The sequence below is a fragment of the Vulpes lagopus genome, chromosome 1, assembly GCF_018345385.1.
Source record: "Vulpes lagopus strain Blue_001 chromosome 1, ASM1834538v1, whole genome shotgun sequence".
NCBI lineage: Eukaryota > Metazoa > Chordata > Mammalia > Carnivora > Canidae > Vulpes > Vulpes lagopus.
The window spans coordinates 105,481,804-105,499,452 of record NC_054824.1 but is presented as its reverse complement, the minus strand read 5'-3'; the positions used below and the strand labels follow the sequence as shown (position 1 = coordinate 105,499,452).

Sequence of the window (17,649 nt, the reverse complement as noted above, 5' to 3'; positions counted from 1 at the left end):
AAATTGGGATCACTCTGTTCGGCCCGTGTTTGCACATGTCACCACAGAGCCTACTTCCGTGCCGGTAAATTATCTGCATTGCTTTAATAGCTAACGAGTCATTTCATTGTGTAAATGTACAGTCTCCTACTTCGACTTTTTCTGGGTCATTTACATTTTTCCCCACGACCTGGCAATACTAGGATTAATATGGGGCGATAACACTATGGCATGTACTTCGTTATTAGGATAAGCAGTGAGGAGTGGAATTGCTGGCTCAACGAAAATGTATGTGATAATTTTAGGGTCCCAACATTGCTAACTTGCCTACCAAAAAATTGTGTCTTTGTGGGTTTTTCTTTTTTTTTTTTTTTTCCCCTTGACTGGCCAGGCCTGCATTTCTTCTGTTTTATGTGCACACGTGTTTTGACAAGGTCAGTCTCTTTTAGAGAATGAAGGAGCATGGAGACGTCTGTGCCCGGGAAGGTCCCAGACTCAGGGTCACTGATGTGGCTGAGCTGGCTCTGCAGCCCCCTCCCCCCATGTCATGCACCCTGGGCCTCTGTCCTGCGAGTCCTGGCCCCAGGCGTCTCCCCTCTGCCTCCCTCCCCCAACGGCTGTGACAGGGTCAGGACAGTCCTCAGTCATAAGAAGCTCACCTCAGGCTGCCCGACATTTAGAAAGGGGAGAAAACACCATCTCGGGATTCTTTGGACATTGCGTATTGACTTTGAATCTTTCATAGTTAACGTCACAAATATTCCATCAATTTGAATATTCCACTCCTCGGAGAAAAGGAAAGCACGAATGCCCAGTCCCCATTGACCTTTCCCCTAATCTAAATATTCCGCGTTGTGTCCTCATTTTATGATTTGTTGAATCTGGCTTCTTCTTTAGCACACTCCTAAACGTTTGTGGAGCACCTGTCCCGCCAGGGCCGTGAGCAGAATGCAGGTGCTGCAAGTTAGGCTTGGGCTTGACCTCGGGTTTGGGGGGAGGCATCAGTTTAAGGTGAAAGGGGCACGAACCAGGGAGGAATCCTAGAGCTGCAGGAGCAGGTGTCCGGGCACCAGAGGCTGGTTTGGCCCTCAGACTGTCCCTGCCGCCCTCAGCACAGCTCTCGTTGTCAGAGTTTCTCTGTGAACCCCAAGTGGGAATCCCACACCACTTACTCACTGGTTCGGGTTCTGACCCAGAGCAACGGGATAAGCCTAATCCCTCGGCTCTCTGACAACCCCGGCGCTGCCCGGTGCTTCCCTGCCCTGTCTGCCAACACGCCCTCCCTGGGCCTCCCTGCTCAAGCACACCCTCCTCGGCACAGGATCCCTGGGCACAGAGGGATCCAGGCCCCATGGCCAGGCCAGGGGCTGCAGGTAACCTTGGGCCTATGCAGAGAGCATGGCTGCTTGGCCAGGTGTAGCCATTCCCCTGTCACCCTGAGGAAGCAAGATCCTCAGGACTGAGTCTTCTAGGAAGGCCAGACAACGAAAGGAATGAAGTCTCAGGGGCTCTGACGGGAAAAGGAGTGATTAAGAATCGTAATTAATAATTTGACGCAGACAACCAGCCTGACAGCAAGAAGCCGCCTTGCACAATTGTTCCGCGGCTCTTGCCTGATTACCAGCCTCATAACCTAAGCCTTCCTCTGGATGCGCTAATTAGGTAATTAGCTCCCTAAAGAGCATGCCTCTTAAAGATGCTCTCTCTGCAGGCTGGATGTGAGGTGCCAGCCACGGAGAGGCTTTTAGAGGTCCACCCTCCACTCCAGGTGTGGGGACAGGGCGGCCAGCAGCACACCGGACAGCAAATGCAGACACGGTTGTGGAAGCCGCAGGGCGTCCACCCTCTCTGATCCATGTGCTGTGGGACCATGAGGGGCCCCAAGGACCGTGAGCAAAAGACACATGCAAGAAGACCATCTGTCTTGTCCCTCTGAGACAAGAGCGCTGCGCCCATGGATGGTGGTGGTGATGGGGAGGATGATGGTGGCAGAGCTGAGAGATTCAGTAAAGAGTATAGAGAGGATCACTGAGCACGGGTGTCTCCCAGTAATGACGTGGACCGTGGTTAAGCCACTTTATGTCTCTGAGCCTCAGTCTCCAAGTCCGTGCAAAGCGGCCAGGCCTGTAGTCTGCTGAGTGGTCCCTGCCCCTGAGGTGCCACCCGTGCTTCTGTGGGGACCATCCCTGCTGCCCCTCCGGGCCTGGGCCATCGGGGGGTAGGAGGGGACCAGGTTCCCTGAGTCTGGGCTACGGCGCCAAAACATTTGTGGGGTGAGTTGCTGCTTGTGCTTGGGTCTCCTCTGTGACAAGGAGCCTCTTTTCTTTTTGGAAAACGGAGCATTTTCCCTCCTTTCAATGAAGAGCTCTTACTTGCCTCTAACAGTAACGCATGCTCAGGCCAGAAGGGCTGGAAAACCCAGTGGGCGTCTGCAGCCCCTGTCCTGCCCCCCTTCACCACCCTTCACCCTGGGCTGCCTCCGACAGCCTTGCTCTGCCTTGGCAGTGCTCCTCTTGCCGGGCAGGCACCCTTTGTGTGGGTTTTCTGTTGCCATGCAGAGATGATCACGCTGTTTATAGTTATTTATTCTGCTTTTTCACTCATCTTCGTAAGCATGTTCAAGTCACCAAACAGCCATAAACATCATTTTTTTGTTTTTTAAAGATTGTATTTATGTATTTACTTGAGGGAAGGTGACCTCGAGCACAGGGCGGTGGGTGGGGGGGAGCACAGGGGGAGCGAGAGGGAGACAGAGAATCTCAGGTGGACTCCATACTCAGGAGGGAACCTGAAATCATGACCTGAGCTGAAACCAGCAGTGGATGCTTCACCAGTGCAGCCCCCCAGAGCCCTGGGCATCACTTTAAGTGGCAAAAGTCACCTGTGCATCTTTCCAGTTTGAGAAGGGGAAGAGCCCCCCAAAGAAAGGGTAGAAGCTCCAGGTGTTCAGAACAGGGAAACCAAGGGTGAGGCAGGGCCATCTGGATGGGGGGTCCCTGTGCTCGGGGCTTGGCATTCCCCGAGCTCCTGGGTGACGGCCACCTCCAGCCCTGGCTCCCATGGTGCTCCCGGGCCATCGCCTGGGTGCTGCCCCCCCATCCCACCCCACACTCACAACTGCCTGTCTTTCCCTCGTCCCGCCCCATGCTCTCCTCCACTAGGAAGCGTCCTTACTCCAGAATCTTCTGTGATATGTCCTCTGCCAGGGCTTTGTCTCACTGGAGCTCAGCGCCTCCCTCTCCCCACCTAGTCGCAGGGTTCCAGGCACATTGAACAACTCCAGTAATTTGCCGAGGCCATGACAAGAAGCAGGTTCACCCTGGCGAGGCACAGGGCAGGGCAGGAAAGGGGGAAGGCTGTGCACACTCCTCTGTCTGAAACGAGCCTCCGCACTGTTCCGATCATGCCGGAAGGCAGGGTAAATGCAGTGTATGGCATCAGAGCGCCTCAGTTTCCCCGGCGTGGCAGCCCAGGGCTGAGTCTGGCATCTCTGGAGCCTGCTTCCTCATTCTGCTGCTGCTGCCCTTGCCCACCTTCCTGTCCTCGCCCCAGGGCCCATGACACTTGCTGCTGCTCGTGGGCCGCCGGCCCTGGGGCCAAGAAGAGAGCCGGTGGGGGTCTGGCCCATGGTCCTGACCCTTGAGGTCTGCCCAGCCTTGTCTGTCCCGCCCGCCCCGGGTCCTTCCACCTTCTGTGTCCTGCTCCCTTGGGCCTCACGTGCCCATGTAGTATACGTGGCCTCCTCGCACTGAAATCCCTTAAATCTCTGCACTGCAAGGTTCCCCCTCACTGCTTATTTCCTGCTTGCATGAGGAAAGGGCGCCCTAGAGTCTTGTGATGCTTCCTCATCAGCCTGCTGCTGCCATTCCGGGGTGCTTCGCCCCGAAGGATACCCCTGCTGCTCCCCTAAGGTAAAAAAGACCTGGGACCCTGAGAGGTGACATCACTCTCCAAGCCGCAGACACACTAAAAGAATGACACACTAAGGGGAATGACTCTCAGATGGTGGAGTTTCACCCTGGCAAATATTCGGGGTCAGTGGGGGGGTGGGGCAGGAGGAAGGAATGACATTCCTCTGGGCAGAAAATCCACCCTAGGAGCCTGCGACCTCCTTGGGGAGAGCAGAGGAGCACGGGGCTGGGCATGCTCCCTGCCTGCTGGGCCTGCCGCTACCCTGAAGCTCCAGGCCCAGGTGTCCAGGTCCCCGGCCTGCCCCAGCAGCCATGGACTTGGCGGTGGCCCCCACAGCTGCCGAGCCAAGCAGCTGCTGCGCCAGCTCTGGGGGTGACCTTACAGTCTGTCCTTATTGGCAAACCAGCTCCCAGGGCATGAGGGGACCCAGGCCAGGCAGGAGCCCACCTCAGCGCAAATGCACGTGCAGCCCAGCAGCACCCTGGCATCCTGAGGCCCCGACGGTCTGCCGAGCCCCAGGTCCTGCTCTGGGCCCACCCCTGACCTCCAGAAATGCCTCGGCCCTCTTCCCCGCTGGCTCCCTGAGGGGCTCTGGCAACCTCCCTGCCTCTTTCCTGGGAGCCCACCAGGGGACGGCTCTAGGCCTTGTGCTTCAGCACCCTCCCCACTGATTCTCTCCCTCCTCCCCACCCTCCTCCCTCCTCCTCAGCCTCCCCTCCCCCTCCTCCCTCCCCCTCAGCCTCCCCACCCCTCAGTCTCCCCTCCCCACCTCCTCCCACATTCCCTCCCTTCTTCCTCAGCCTTCCTCTCTCCCAACCTTCCTCCATCCATCCTTCTGTCCAGAGCTAGCCTCCTGCATCCCCACCTCTGGGCCTTCTCCCTCCCTCCCTCCTATCCCTTTGGTAAACTTTGCCTCCTGGTATTTAAATCTCCACTCATTTCCTGGTTCAGCTGAGGCTCTGATTCCAATTATATCACCTTCATCTTCACAAACAGACAATTCAGGGCAGTTGGATGCCAGCTGAGCCAGCCTCTCTAACCATGTCCGCCCCTCCCTGGGCCCCTGCAGTCCCTGCAGTCTGGAGGTGGGGAGCCCAGGCCCACTGCCCACCCCCCCCCCCCAGATCCCCCTTCCTCTAGCCCTTAGGGCCTCTCTGGTGGGTCTCCGGTTTGCCTGAGGGATAGCTGCTCACTGTGCTGCAGACATCACAGTACACTGCTGGTGTTCAAAGTGTGCAGTTTGAGAGGGTTGCTGTGCACGTGTGGCCACTGTCAGTGAACAAATCCTGCCCCTGGGCTCCCTACCGCCCCAACCCAGGATATAGTGCTAAATACACTTCTCCTTAGAGATTTTAGTCTCTTGCTTGGGCCATGTTCTCGTTCCCCTTCCCTGACCCTCCCTGGTCCTAGCAGGGTGTCCCCTCCTTGTTGCTTATTAGGGCCCCATCCTCTGTGAGCTGCCCTCAGGGGGCCACCGTGTCAGCCAGTGCCCAATCCTGGGACTCTCTGCTTTAAGCACTACCTCTTCTTTTTGTTGCCCTTGTGAGAATGAGTCATCCGTAGGAAGAGGCACACCATCCAGTCTCTACCTCCTGGGGATGACAGAGTGCATCAGGTACTTTCTGAACAGGCGCCCCGGGAACAGGACAGGAGCCCTGCACCATGCTGGGGTGCTGGGAAGGGAGGCGAGGAGGAAGGAGCCAGAGCTAGAGCCACTCTGCCCCTCAGGATGTGGGGCAGTAGCACGGCCTTTCCGTGAAGCGCTTCTCAATTTCCCACAGCCCGCTGCAGGCCACAGGATGCTGTCAGGACTTTTATTAGTACCATTGTTAGGAGTTTCTAAAATATGACCATACAAAGAATATTCCAACTGATTTCTTAATTCAGTGTACCTGTTTCATTAGCATTCAGAGCCATACACAAGACACTGGACATCAGGCACGGGGGTCCTGGGGTCAGCTTGTACCACCAGCTCACATGCTCTGGAGCAGATTTCTTAAGTTTTTATGAATTTTGTGAATCAGTTGTTCAGTATAGCCATCCTTGAAATCTGTCGTGGTGGGAGTAATGATTCCATGGAAATGAATGCAGTCGACACACAGGGGCCTTCCCCCCTCTTTTTCCTGGAGAGCTGGCTGTTAAGCTTACACGCAGTGCCATGGGTCAAGTCTGGAAGAATCTTAGAGATCACCAGGGACAGCACCCCCACCCCCACGGCCTGGAGCAATACCTCACCCAGGGGCATTTGGCAGGTGTGTGCAGGAACTCCGTTGGGGTTGTCCCACTGCGGGTGCACCACTGGTGTTAAGGGGGCCACGGGTGCTAGGTATCCCGGATTGTTGCACCTGAGATGCACTAGCGTCCCTGTGAAGGAGCATTAAGACTTATTGCAGGGCCCCTGGCTTGGTAAGGGAGGTCTATGAGTCAAATCCCATTCCATCCAAGTGTAGCAGGCCCCACGTGTGGGTGGGACAATGAAGATGACCTGCACTCAGCTCTGCCCTCCTGCGGGCCTGCGGGCATTTGGCTCCATACAGGTCTGCTGCGGGCACTAAGGCCGCCCCAATCCTAAATCCTGTCCCAGACTCTCCCCATGTCAGCAGAATTGGGGTCAAGGAGAGAGAGCTTGTCTTCCAAGGAAAGGACAGGGATGAAGGAGATGAGGCCACATAGCTTCTGCAAACACTCTGGACACGGTCCTGTGCTGGCTTGTTGGGACCCATCTCCCCCAGAGCCATGGAGACCTTGATCAATGTGTTGCCAGCCGTGGCAAGCACTGGGGGAATGTAGCTTCAGCAGAGATCAAGGCCGAATTATCCCAAGACAGCTGGGCGTGGGCTCCTATGTAACCCCACACCCAGCAGCACAGGGCCACAAGGCTTGCCTGCCCCAGGCCTGGGAGGCACTGCAGGTATGCCCTGGCATCGCACAGCACACCTATGCCCTGCCAGGGCCACTCTCCGGCCTTTGCACCCCTCACGTTTGGGTCCCCACCCCTGGATGCCGGACCACCAGGGGAACCCTGATGCTCGCTGCCTATTGGAAGGCTGCCTTAGGGGAGCACTTAGGTCCCTATGTTGTAGCACATACATCAGGAGGAGAAATGATCTTCTGATACAACTGACAATCACCGGGTACCTTCTGTGGATAAGTCCTCCCTTCTCCATGGGGACACATTCCAAGACCCCCAGTGGACACCTGAATCCACAGATGGTACCACACCCGAAATATGCTGTGTTTCCCTCTATGCACCTATGATAAAGTTTAGTTTGTGAACCAGGCACAGTAAGAGACTAACCGCAAGAACTAATAGTGAAATGGAACGATGATGCTAAGGTACCGTAAAAACAGTTATGTGAATGTGGTCTCTCGCTCTCAAAATATCTGATTGTACTGTACTCGCCTGTTGTTCTTGGGATGACACGAGTTGATAAAACTGCCTGCTTGAGGAGAGGAAGTGAGGCAGGCCCTGGGATGTAGTGTTAGGCTACCACTGAGCTTCTGACCATGTGCCGGGAGGAGGACCCTTGGCTTTCAGGTGGTACTTGACCTCAGGTAGTGAAACCACAGGAAGCAGAAGTGCAGGTAACAGGGGACTAATGTGTCTGCCTTTAATATGCCAGGCACTGGCTGGACTTTATTTAGACGTATAATATTACACAAACATATATAAATATGATATATATGATCACATATATACAGATATACATTACAGATCCAAGTTTTAAGTATATTCGGAGTTTCGCAACATCACCACCATCATTTTTAGAACATATTCCTCACCCTGAAAAGGAACTTCATACTGCTATGAGTTACTCTCCATTACCCCCTACGGCCCCTGGCAACCATGAATCTACCTTCCGTCTATAGATTTGATGATTCTGGATATTTCACAAAAATGGAAGTCAGTGCAATACATGGTCCTTGGTGACTGGGCGTCTACCACTTAGAGGCCATCATGTTGTAGCAGGCATTGGTAATTCAGTCCTTTTTATGACAACTCATATCCAGTGCGTGGATCTACCCCATTGGGCTCTTCGGTCGTACGAACGTCTGGGTCATTTCCACTTTGGGCTTTTGTGGGTATTGCCGCTGTGAACATTCACGTACAGGTTTTTATGAGGACGGATGTTTTCATTCCTCTTTTGTATACAGCGAGGAGCGGGATTGCTCAGTCCTCTGGTTACTCACCTTTACATGTATTTTTACCAACATGTCTAGCCTGCCAAGACTGCTGTCATTACCCCCGCTTTATAGATAAAGGAAGCAAAGCTCCGAGAGGTAAAGAAATCACTCCAGACCACAGAGCAAGAGAGCCGCTCTGGCAACCCCGAGTTGTGTGACGCTTCTGTGTTGCGATCTGTGCTGCAATCTGTGCTGCTCTAGGTCAGAAGCTTCTGCACCCCAGCGGGCCAATATTAACCTGCCCCTGGCTCAGATCTGTAAGCCTTTCATCTGTGCCAGAAGCTTCTGGTTGCCAATGGTGTCTTTGTTGTCTTTCTTTGAATCTTTGCCTTCCTGGTGGGACCAGACCTGACCTCTCATTTCTCTTTCTGGGAATATGCTTCTCTGACCTTAGGAAGTCTTTGGCTGGTCTGTGACCCACTAGGACCCCAGCGTTTTCTTCTATGGGAGATAAATCCAACCACATCTACCCTGTCTTATATTTGCCCTTCTTGCCTCTCTTCTTTACAAACATAATCAGTGGAATTGGATTCTGATAAAATTTAAAAGCAAACAATGGTGCTGTGAATTATGACTGCCTTTTTATGTTCTGTGCAAACATAGGGAGGGTTGACTGGGAGAGACATAAATGCCACGTTGCCGTGGGCCTCAAGGTTTCTTCCCTTCCTGCCTTCATCCTCCACCAGAGCTGTTCTCTCCTTCGATGCAGACCTCGGCCTGCTGCGACCACGCTGTCCTATCTTCCTGGTTCTGATGACTCTTCTTGGTTGTGTCAGCATGAAAGTAGTTACCCTGGATGACTCTTACCATCAAGCCCTGTCCTCTCTGTCCAAAAAGACCAGGTGAGCTAATGCTTCCAGATCGTATTTATTAAAGATCTACTAGCCTGGCGTGTGTTGAACAGTTTACAGTTACTGAATATCATTTTGATAAACGGGTGACAGTAATGGTGAGAGCAGCATCCTGTTGTTATCCTTTGCCCTCCTCCCATGTGACTATGGATCTTAGGATGCTCTTCGGCAAGGCTTCCATGTCAGAAGGTGCTGGTGTCAGAAGCTTTATAATAATTTATTTACTTAAAGCCTATCTTTTTAAAGCCAACCTCTTGAAAAAAATTTTTTTTTCAAAATAATGACTGCAAGTTGACAAGTTTCGGAGGAGGAGGAGGAGGAGGAGGAGGAGGATCTCCTGGTGTTGGACATATGCCCCGTGACAGGGAGCCGCGGCTTCTGTGCCCAGGGATGTCAGCCACAAAGAGGCAGTGGGGCAGTGGGGGAGGACCTTCTGCTCCCAGATGGCTTGGTTGGGTGGGGGAATTTGCCCATTTGCCGGGTCCTCTAGGGCTCAGCTGAATCTAGAATGAGCAAGGGGCTGATGGTTAAGTATCAAATCTATGCTGAGCCCACACCTATCACATGCCCTGTTTGGGGGGTGGCGCTCACAAGCTCTGTGTATTTGTTTGGAACAAGTAACTGAACCTTGCTTTGCCTTGGTTTTCTCATCTGTAAAATGAGTATAACAGTAGTATCTACTCAATGGGGTTGTTGAGTTAGAGGAATTAACGTGTGTATGCTGCTTAGAACCATGCCTGGCACAGAATAAGTGCTCCATGACAGGTAACAGTTAGTTACTTGGAAAAGTTTAAACCTCTTCTGTCCAATACGGTAGCCTTTACCCACATGTAGCTCTTGAGCACTTGAGCTGTGGCTAGTCCAAATTGAGATGTGCTGCAAAACTTAGTGTAAAAAAAAGTAAAATAACTCACTAACCGTTTTTAAAATATTGATTGTATGTTGAAGTGCTAATATTGGGGACATACTGGTTTAAATGAAATATACTGTTAAACTTACCTGTTTGTTTTTACTTTTAAATATGGCTACTAGAAAATTTGAAATCACACATGTGGCTCAGATTTGTGGCTCACCGTTCAATTTCTACTGGACAGTAACTGGTCCAGATCGAAAAAATGTAGCCAAAAATGGCTGTCACAATATTGAGGCTTCAGTGTGAGAAGGTGCCGTGCAGACTTGAGCGACACACGGGCCGCTCTGTGCATGCCTGTTGCAGGGAGTCCAGGGGAAGGAGAAATAGGGCTCTGATGGAGAAGGCGGGCTCGCAGAGCCAGGGCCTGGAGCAGGCCTGTAGGCTGCCTGCTTCCCCAGGCAGCAAGGTGGTGTCCAAATGGGGAGGACCTTCCAGGCCAAGGACACTGTGCACAAAGGTGTAGCATCAGATCAGAGAGCTGCCACGCTGCGTCCTGAGGCCAGGACACCCTTCCACCCACCTTCCCCCTGTTCTGGGCCAGGGTGCAGTCCAGTCCCCTGTGGCCAGACAGGCATCCTCCTCCCACGCAGGCTCCCACATTTGCTCATCTGCATCCTCCTTCCAGACAGAGCTCAGTCTTGATTTGCGACCTTGTTTTCCAAAGGCAAGTCGGCCTCCTCCTCCCCCCATCCCCAGGGGGTTGCTTCAGCCTCCATTACCAAACCCTGTGACAAGAAATGCGGCCCCCTTATTAAAATAATGTAATGTCTAACTAAAATAGAAACCCCAGATAACAGTTTTTGATGTTTTAATGACTGGGCTCATTAGACAGACTTCCCACTTAAAGTGTCTGTCTAGCAATTAAGGCTAAAAAAATCATAAATGATGACCACACCTTCTGTGGCTTAATGGTTACTCTGAAGGCTGGTCTTATTATCTCGGTGATACAGTCTGTGATAAAAAAGAATTTAAGATACTCTCCCAAGATTTATTTTCCCATTAGCAAGCTGGAGGAGGAAGGTTAAGAGTACTCTTAAGGTCAGAACTGGAAAGGGAGCGAGTGAATAATAAGATGCCTAGAATTTCCCTCCTGCAGAACCAGCCTCCTTCTGCCCCGTGGGGAGGTCCTGCACGCCGAGGGGTTTAACTTTTGCCTGTCACAGGGAAGTCTGTGAATTGTTACTCCAAGTGACCCCAAGCAGTTTATTTAGTTAATTGTCAAGCATGCAAGCTGAACTGGAGAATCACCTACTTCCATGTAAATTATTTCCAATCCTAATTTGCTGACAACAGAGGAAAAGGAGAAAAGGGAGCGCTTGATGAGAAAAACCTGGGAGAATGTGTCCACGCCCCCCTGGACCAAAGGTCTGGGGTGAGGGGGCGTGAGCTGGAAGAGGAGCTAGGGGAAGCCCAACTGCTGCTGCCAAAGACTGAGGGTTATGGGCGCACCAGCCCTGGAGTGGCTCTGGGCTCAGGTGCTGCAGGTTAGAGACGCAAATAATTTAAAAGTGAATTGTGTTCCGAAGTAAGTATGAGAGGGAGGGCCTTTAGCCTTTTATTAGGCTTGTCTTAAGTGATGAATGGTATTTGGACAACCAAGGCCATTAATGGAGACATTGTACCTGTGCCTGCGGTGGGCGGGAAAGGCCTGCAGCTACTTGAGATTGGACGCTGATAACCGGGCTCCTTATCAGACCCAGCTGGGGCTGCCTGCCCTTTGCCCTCCACCCTTTCCCCCCCCCTCCATCTAGCACGGGGTGGGGGTGGTTGGTGGGGGCTGCATCCTACTAGTTCATGAAGGAATCACACTGAATCACCAAACTTACCCAGTCCCTCCCCTGGATCTGTCACTTGCAACCTTTCCCAACCCCCTGGTAAAACAGGTAGGCCTGGCTGTATATGGGGGGGAAGGAGGTGCTGGGTGGTGACAAATTTTAATCTAGAGCCAGAGTGAGAGGCGAAGTCCACCAAAATGTCATCTACAACGTGGGACCCCTTTAGGCTACTGTCACCCTGTATGGGAGAGCCCCTCAGGGTCAGTGGTGAAGCACTGGACCCTTCAGACCTTGACCATTATTATTAAGCATCCATCCTATGCTGCATGTGCTAGGATAAATTTCATAAAAGAGGGACACCTGGGTGGTGCAGTGGTTGAGTATCTGCCTTCAGTTCAGGGCATGATCCTGGGTCCCGGGATGGAGTCCTGCATCGGGCTCCCCGCAGGGAGCCTGCTTCTCCCTCTGCCTGTGTCTCTGCCTCTCTCTCTGTGTCTCATGAATAAATAAATAGAATCTTTTAAAATTTTTTTATAAAAGATGAGACAACATATTTCAGATTTATTTTTCTTTGGAGATCACTAGATGCCCCTTCCTAAAACCGCTCCTTGGAGGGGTGTTATTATTTACAAGCTAGGGCCTGTTTGCCAATTAATATAGCATTTTAGGGCAGCCCAGGTGGTTCAGCAGTTTAGCACCACCTTCAGCCCAGGGCCTGATCCTGGAGACCTGGGATGGAGTCCCACGTCGGGCTCCCTGCATGGAGCCTGCTTCTCCCTCTGCCTGTGTCTCTGCCTCTCTCACTCTCTCTTTGTGTCTCTCATGAATAAATAAATAAAATCTTTAAAAAAAATAATATAGCATTTTATAGGCACTCAGTATTCCTGGGAGCAGTCCCATGCAAAGGATAGCTGTTGTTTATCCCATTTTATCAATAAGGTAACTTAGGCAGAGTGTAATCAGACTTTTTTGGATGCCAATGAGAGAAAACCCCAATCAAACTGGCTTAAGGGAAACAATATGTACTGGCTATGTAATGCCCCTCATCCAGACCCACCAAACTCAGGATGCAGGTTTCTTTGTCTCCTGCCTTTGCTTTCCACATGGATTGGATTGGCTTGGCTTAATTCTCAAGTCTGCCAGGAGGCAAGAAGGTAGCAGCAGGGAGAGCTCACGCTCTCTTCAGTTCAAGCCCAGTAGGAAAAAAGAGAGCATCTCTTTGTGCCTGTGAAAGACCAAGCCTGAAGGATTAGTTTTGGTGGTGCTGATTGGCAGTCTTAAATCAAATGCCAGTCCCTGGACCCAACCCTGTAGCCAGAGCATGGACCTCACTGATTGGCTCATGCCCAGTCACATGCTTCACCTTGGAACCAGTTATGGGGTCTGTTCACACCACGTGGTCCAGAGTGGGGGCCAAGAATGCACAAGGGAAAATCAGAAGCTGTGGCTAAAAACGGTGGGATGGATTCTGGGAAGCCAAAGCACAAGCCTTGAGACAGAAGGTGCACTGGTGATAAAGCCAGAGCAGGAAACAGACATAGCAAGTCATTTGGTCCTTCCCCCAAGTCCCACAGGGGTCTGGGACACAGTGGAAGAAAAAGCATCCCAGCTATGGCTAGAGCCAGCTGTTGGCTCCGTTTAGTACCCCTCTTCTAAGCAGATTCTTCTGGAGTGTCATAACAATAAACAAGTAACAGAAAAAGGTATTCTGGAAACCGAAGATAGCCCGGTAGTGTGAAATTACGAAGATATTAAGGTGAATGTTGAGTCCTTCTACCATCCTGTGACTTGACCCATAAATGCTGCCTATGTTGTCTCTCACCTAAAATGTATCTTGTCCATCTCTGCCTGGATAAATACCATTCAGTGGTCAAGTCCATACTCAGAATGGATTGCTCTCTCCCATGGTCTTCTTTTGTACTCTTTTTGGTACTCTAGCCTGTCACAGACTTTGAGTTGGCCAGTGGTTTGTGGGGTTTGTTTATGCCAATAGATTTTTATCTTATCTACTAACTCAGCTCAATTGGTAGTGATTTTCAGACAAGGGATTCTGAGGCTTGCCAAAAGACTGCTGTGATCGATTAGTGATGCCTGCTGAGTAGGTAACTTTGTATTAGTTAAGACACTTTAGGTTGCAAGTAAAGGAAACCAACTCAAGGTAGCTTAAGACAAAAATACCATTTGTTATAAGGATACAGGGGCAGATTACAGGTCTTAAACCCTATAGGAAAACACTACACAGGACTCCATGAGACACTGGAACCAGGAAAGCCATTGGCAACCAATTACTTCCTCAGTATTTGTCTTCCTGGGGCCATGTGCAGTCTCATCTTGGCTTCTGTCCATACAACTGATTAATCCTTTCATCACTACCGATTATCTATCTTTGGTTTTCCTTGCACATGGTAGAAGAGGGCCATACAAGATCCTTATTTATATGGCCATCAGGTCCAACCATGTGTAGAGAAAGTCTGTAGTCTGTAGGCTAGCCTAGCCTAAGTCAGTTATCTACCTTTGATCCAGTCAACAATGGTGAGAGAACAAGATTCCATAGTAAGGAGAACCTTATGAGGTGAGAGAGGAGCCAGATTTCAGGAACAGAGGGTCATTTAGGGCTGGACAGACATTCCCAAAGGAGGCTCCTTTCTATTTATTCTGTGTATTTGCTGACCACACCTCAATAGTAGTGATGGAGGCCATAGTGGTAGTGGTTGTAGGGAGAATGGTATCAATAGTGACGGGGACAAAGATGTAGAAATCAATACAACTCAGCCTTTCCTCGAGGGACTAGCAACCTTGGAATTCCATGTCTGGAAAATGACTTAAACTCCACACTGACTCTGATGACTGCCAAAAACAGATCCTGGGTGCAGGATCACTGTGTCGAGTTGGCTCACCACATCCCCTTGCCCTCTCCCCACCCATTTCTCTCAACCTCCGCATAAGATGGCACAACATTTCATGATCATGTCAAGATTCAGACTTTTTAAAAAGATTTTATTTATTTATTCATGAGACACACAGAGAGAGGCAGAGATGCAGGCAGAGGGAGAAGCAGGCTCCCTTCAGGGAGCCCAATGTGGGACTCGATCTCAGGACCTCAGGATCACCCCCTGAGCCAAAGGCAGACACTTAACCACTGAGCCACCAGGCATCCCCAAGATTCAGCCTTTGACCTCAGATTGAAGCATCCTGTCCACTGTCCTTTCCCTACTGACCCCCATCCCTGATGACTAGAGCAGTGACTTCAGCCCCCAAACAACATGATATCCAGCCAGCCCCTGCCTTCCCTCTACTCCATCTCCCTGTCACGTGTTGTCAAATCCTGATGGTTATTTTAAAAGAGGAGAAAGAAGGAAGGATAAAGTCATGCCAGTGCCCAAGAAGCAATCTGCAGCCATGCTGATGTCATCGGGAGACCCATTTTCTTTCTTTGTAAGTACCCTGTCCAGAAAGTGCATTTGCAGTCAGAGAATTTAGCATTTCAGAGCTTTTATATGAAGTGACAGCTCAGCTAGTGACCTGTCTTTAAGGGATCAGTCCTGTGATTCAGTTTCCTCTCTTTGGTTCCTGTCTGCTTTCACATACTCTCTGAAGAAACCCAAATGTTTTCTCCTGTTTTTTAGTTTTCTAATCAGATGTTCACACTTGGCAGATTTTCCTTTTTCTGTTTCCTGCTGAAAGAAGGTAACAGTGTTTACCTGCCTGAATTAAAAGGGACTTCTGTAAGAGGGATGGGAGAGCATTCATGGAACCAGGGATCTGAACCCCCAATAAAGGCAGAGCTGCAAGTGTCAGGAGAGTGTAACAGAAGTTTCTAGGAAAAGGGCAGTTCGAGGAGAGCTTGGGTTACTGCCTTGATTGAAGCCCACCTCTCTGATTGAAATACGGCTTTTATGCATTGGCAGATTCTACATAGGGGTTACCAGCTGTTTGTCAGCTTACAGGCCATAGGCTTTCCTCCATCTGGATACTCAGGGGGAAGCAAGGGTAGGAGACAGCCATATGTCCCTCAGCTGTGGCTGCAGGAGGACAGCTCTGCAAGACCCATTCATTCATTCACCTGATAATCAGATATTGAGAGCCCGATGGGTAGACCTTGCCCCAGAGCTCTCCTTGAAGCTTACACTCAGGTAGCCTGCGTGTAAGCTCTCTTGACTCTCTTGACTCACCACCAGACATCTGGCTTGAAGAAGAGTGCAGGTCTATAATTGGCTTTGCTTTTGCAGACCTCTGCTCCATCTCTGTGTAAAATGGCAACACCACTGCCTACTATGGAACTGCCTCAATGTGACCCTGTGAATTCCAGGACTCCTTATATTTGTCCAGATGCAAGAATGCCTGATTCTGACACACAGCATTTTGAGAGTATTGAGATCATCAGCTACATTGCTTAGCCAGCCCAAGTTAAATTATGGTTGCTACTAGGAAGGAACAGGGGGGAGATTTTTGCACCAAATTTACCTGCCCCAGAGTGAGAAGAATAACCTAGAAATGCCTCACCAGGTTGAAAAGTGCTGTGAAGTGTGGTTGGAAATACAATTACTGCCTCTCAGGTAGGGCAGCTAATGTACGGGCATGGTTGGATGCTGCTTTTCATCACCTTGACTGCTGTTTCCCCAGAGCTGTATCCAGGTGGAACCATTCTGCTCCGTGCTCCCTTTTTCGTTTCAAAGTGTTCAATTTTAATGAAACAGATATGAGGTCAGGGAGCAGAAGTCACTTAAGAAGTAACTGCATATGCAAACCAGTGTGTAACTTGCTGCAATTGAAAATGCAGTAAAACCTTGATTAAGTGCACCCCAAGTAACCAGAACTCTCAATTAACTAGGATTTATTTCTCAGAATTCTGCTTTTAGGGGGGAAAAGCATATGATAACCGGTGGGGGGGGGGGGATCTCATCTGAAGAATTTTTTATTAGACATCCTCCAAAGTCTGCCTAGACTCCATCTGCCTTCTCCCTAATATCCCCTTTCCTCCTTTGCCTCCATTTAGAAGCCTGTGCAATGAAAATTCATTCAGAGGGATGACCCTAAAATGTATAAGGTCAGTTCAGCTCCCTCTTTCAGCAGATAAGGACCCTGAGACCCAGAAGGTGGAGTGCCCTAACCAGCTGGTGGTTGCCAGCAGTGAAGTCTCTTCAGTACTAGTCAAGTGCTGTAACTGTGACAGGCCACTACCCTCAGCATTAGCTGCCTAATCTTGGTGGCCACCAAAAGGTCTACACATGAAGTAAAAGCATGAGGGGAAAATGAGAGGGGCCCAGACATGTGATAGCATCATTATCAGGCAGCCACGACCGTATCGCCCATTGGGTCTGGAACGTCTGACTTCAGGATGGCAGTTGAACATCAGCTAAAACAGTGCAGTGGCCATTTAAGTTAACTGTACTTTGGATTTGTATTAGAATCAGCAAGAAGCCAATGAAATTTAAAAATCCTTGAAAAAAGAACTTTAAAAAACTGGGCACAGTGTGGCATTGCCTCCCACTGAACACTCCTGATTTCCCTGGGCAGTGTGTTGCTTCCTCTTCTGGGAACTCTCATGTTTATATTCAAAAGAATCCCTATCCCTGTTTTTCCTCCTAGCTGCTGTTGGACGAGCCTCAGGATAGGCAGTCACTTCTTGTAGCACCATTGGAAGGCACCAGGAGAACCGCCTTCTCCCTGCCTTGGCCCTAAATCTTCACTTTTCTGTGATCAGCCTTAAATTCTACTTGGTGTCAATCAGGGGCGACTTTTTGGATTTGAGGGGATCTGGGCCAGTCCTGGGCCCATTTGTCCTCAGATTCATTTCTTCCCTGCTCCGCTCTGCCTCCGAGGCCCTGACCTTCTAGCTCCATTGCCTGGGCTCCTTTGCCAGTGGGCTTCTGGCTGGGTTTGGCCTACGGGAAACTCTAGCTCAGGGCAGAAGAGCAGGAGGAAGGAAGAAACCAGGTATCCCTTCCTCTCCCCTAAACCCAGTGGCCTCTCCACCATGCCTTTGTCTTCTTTGTGGCTCCAGATCTTCCCAGATACCCCACCATAGTTCTGG

General features: G+C 50.7%; 1 protein-coding gene across 9 annotated transcripts in view; it reads left to right on the top strand.

The window, feature by feature from the left end:
• ZBTB7C (zinc finger and BTB domain containing 7C) overlaps positions 1–17,649 on the top strand; it is a 332,612-nt gene that overhangs the window by 250,382 nt on the left and 64,581 nt on the right. Inside the window, exon 1 of one of the 9 annotated variants that reach the window (XM_041759802.1) lies at positions 8,793–8,918. The exons of the other annotated variants lie outside the window; for them this stretch is intronic. Coding sequence (XP_041615736.1) covers positions 8,830–8,918 — 89 coding nt within the window. The 5' untranslated portion in view covers positions 8,793–8,829. Of the gene's footprint in view, positions 1–8,792; positions 8,919–17,649 lie in introns of those variants that run through there. 9 annotated transcript variants of the gene reach the window in all.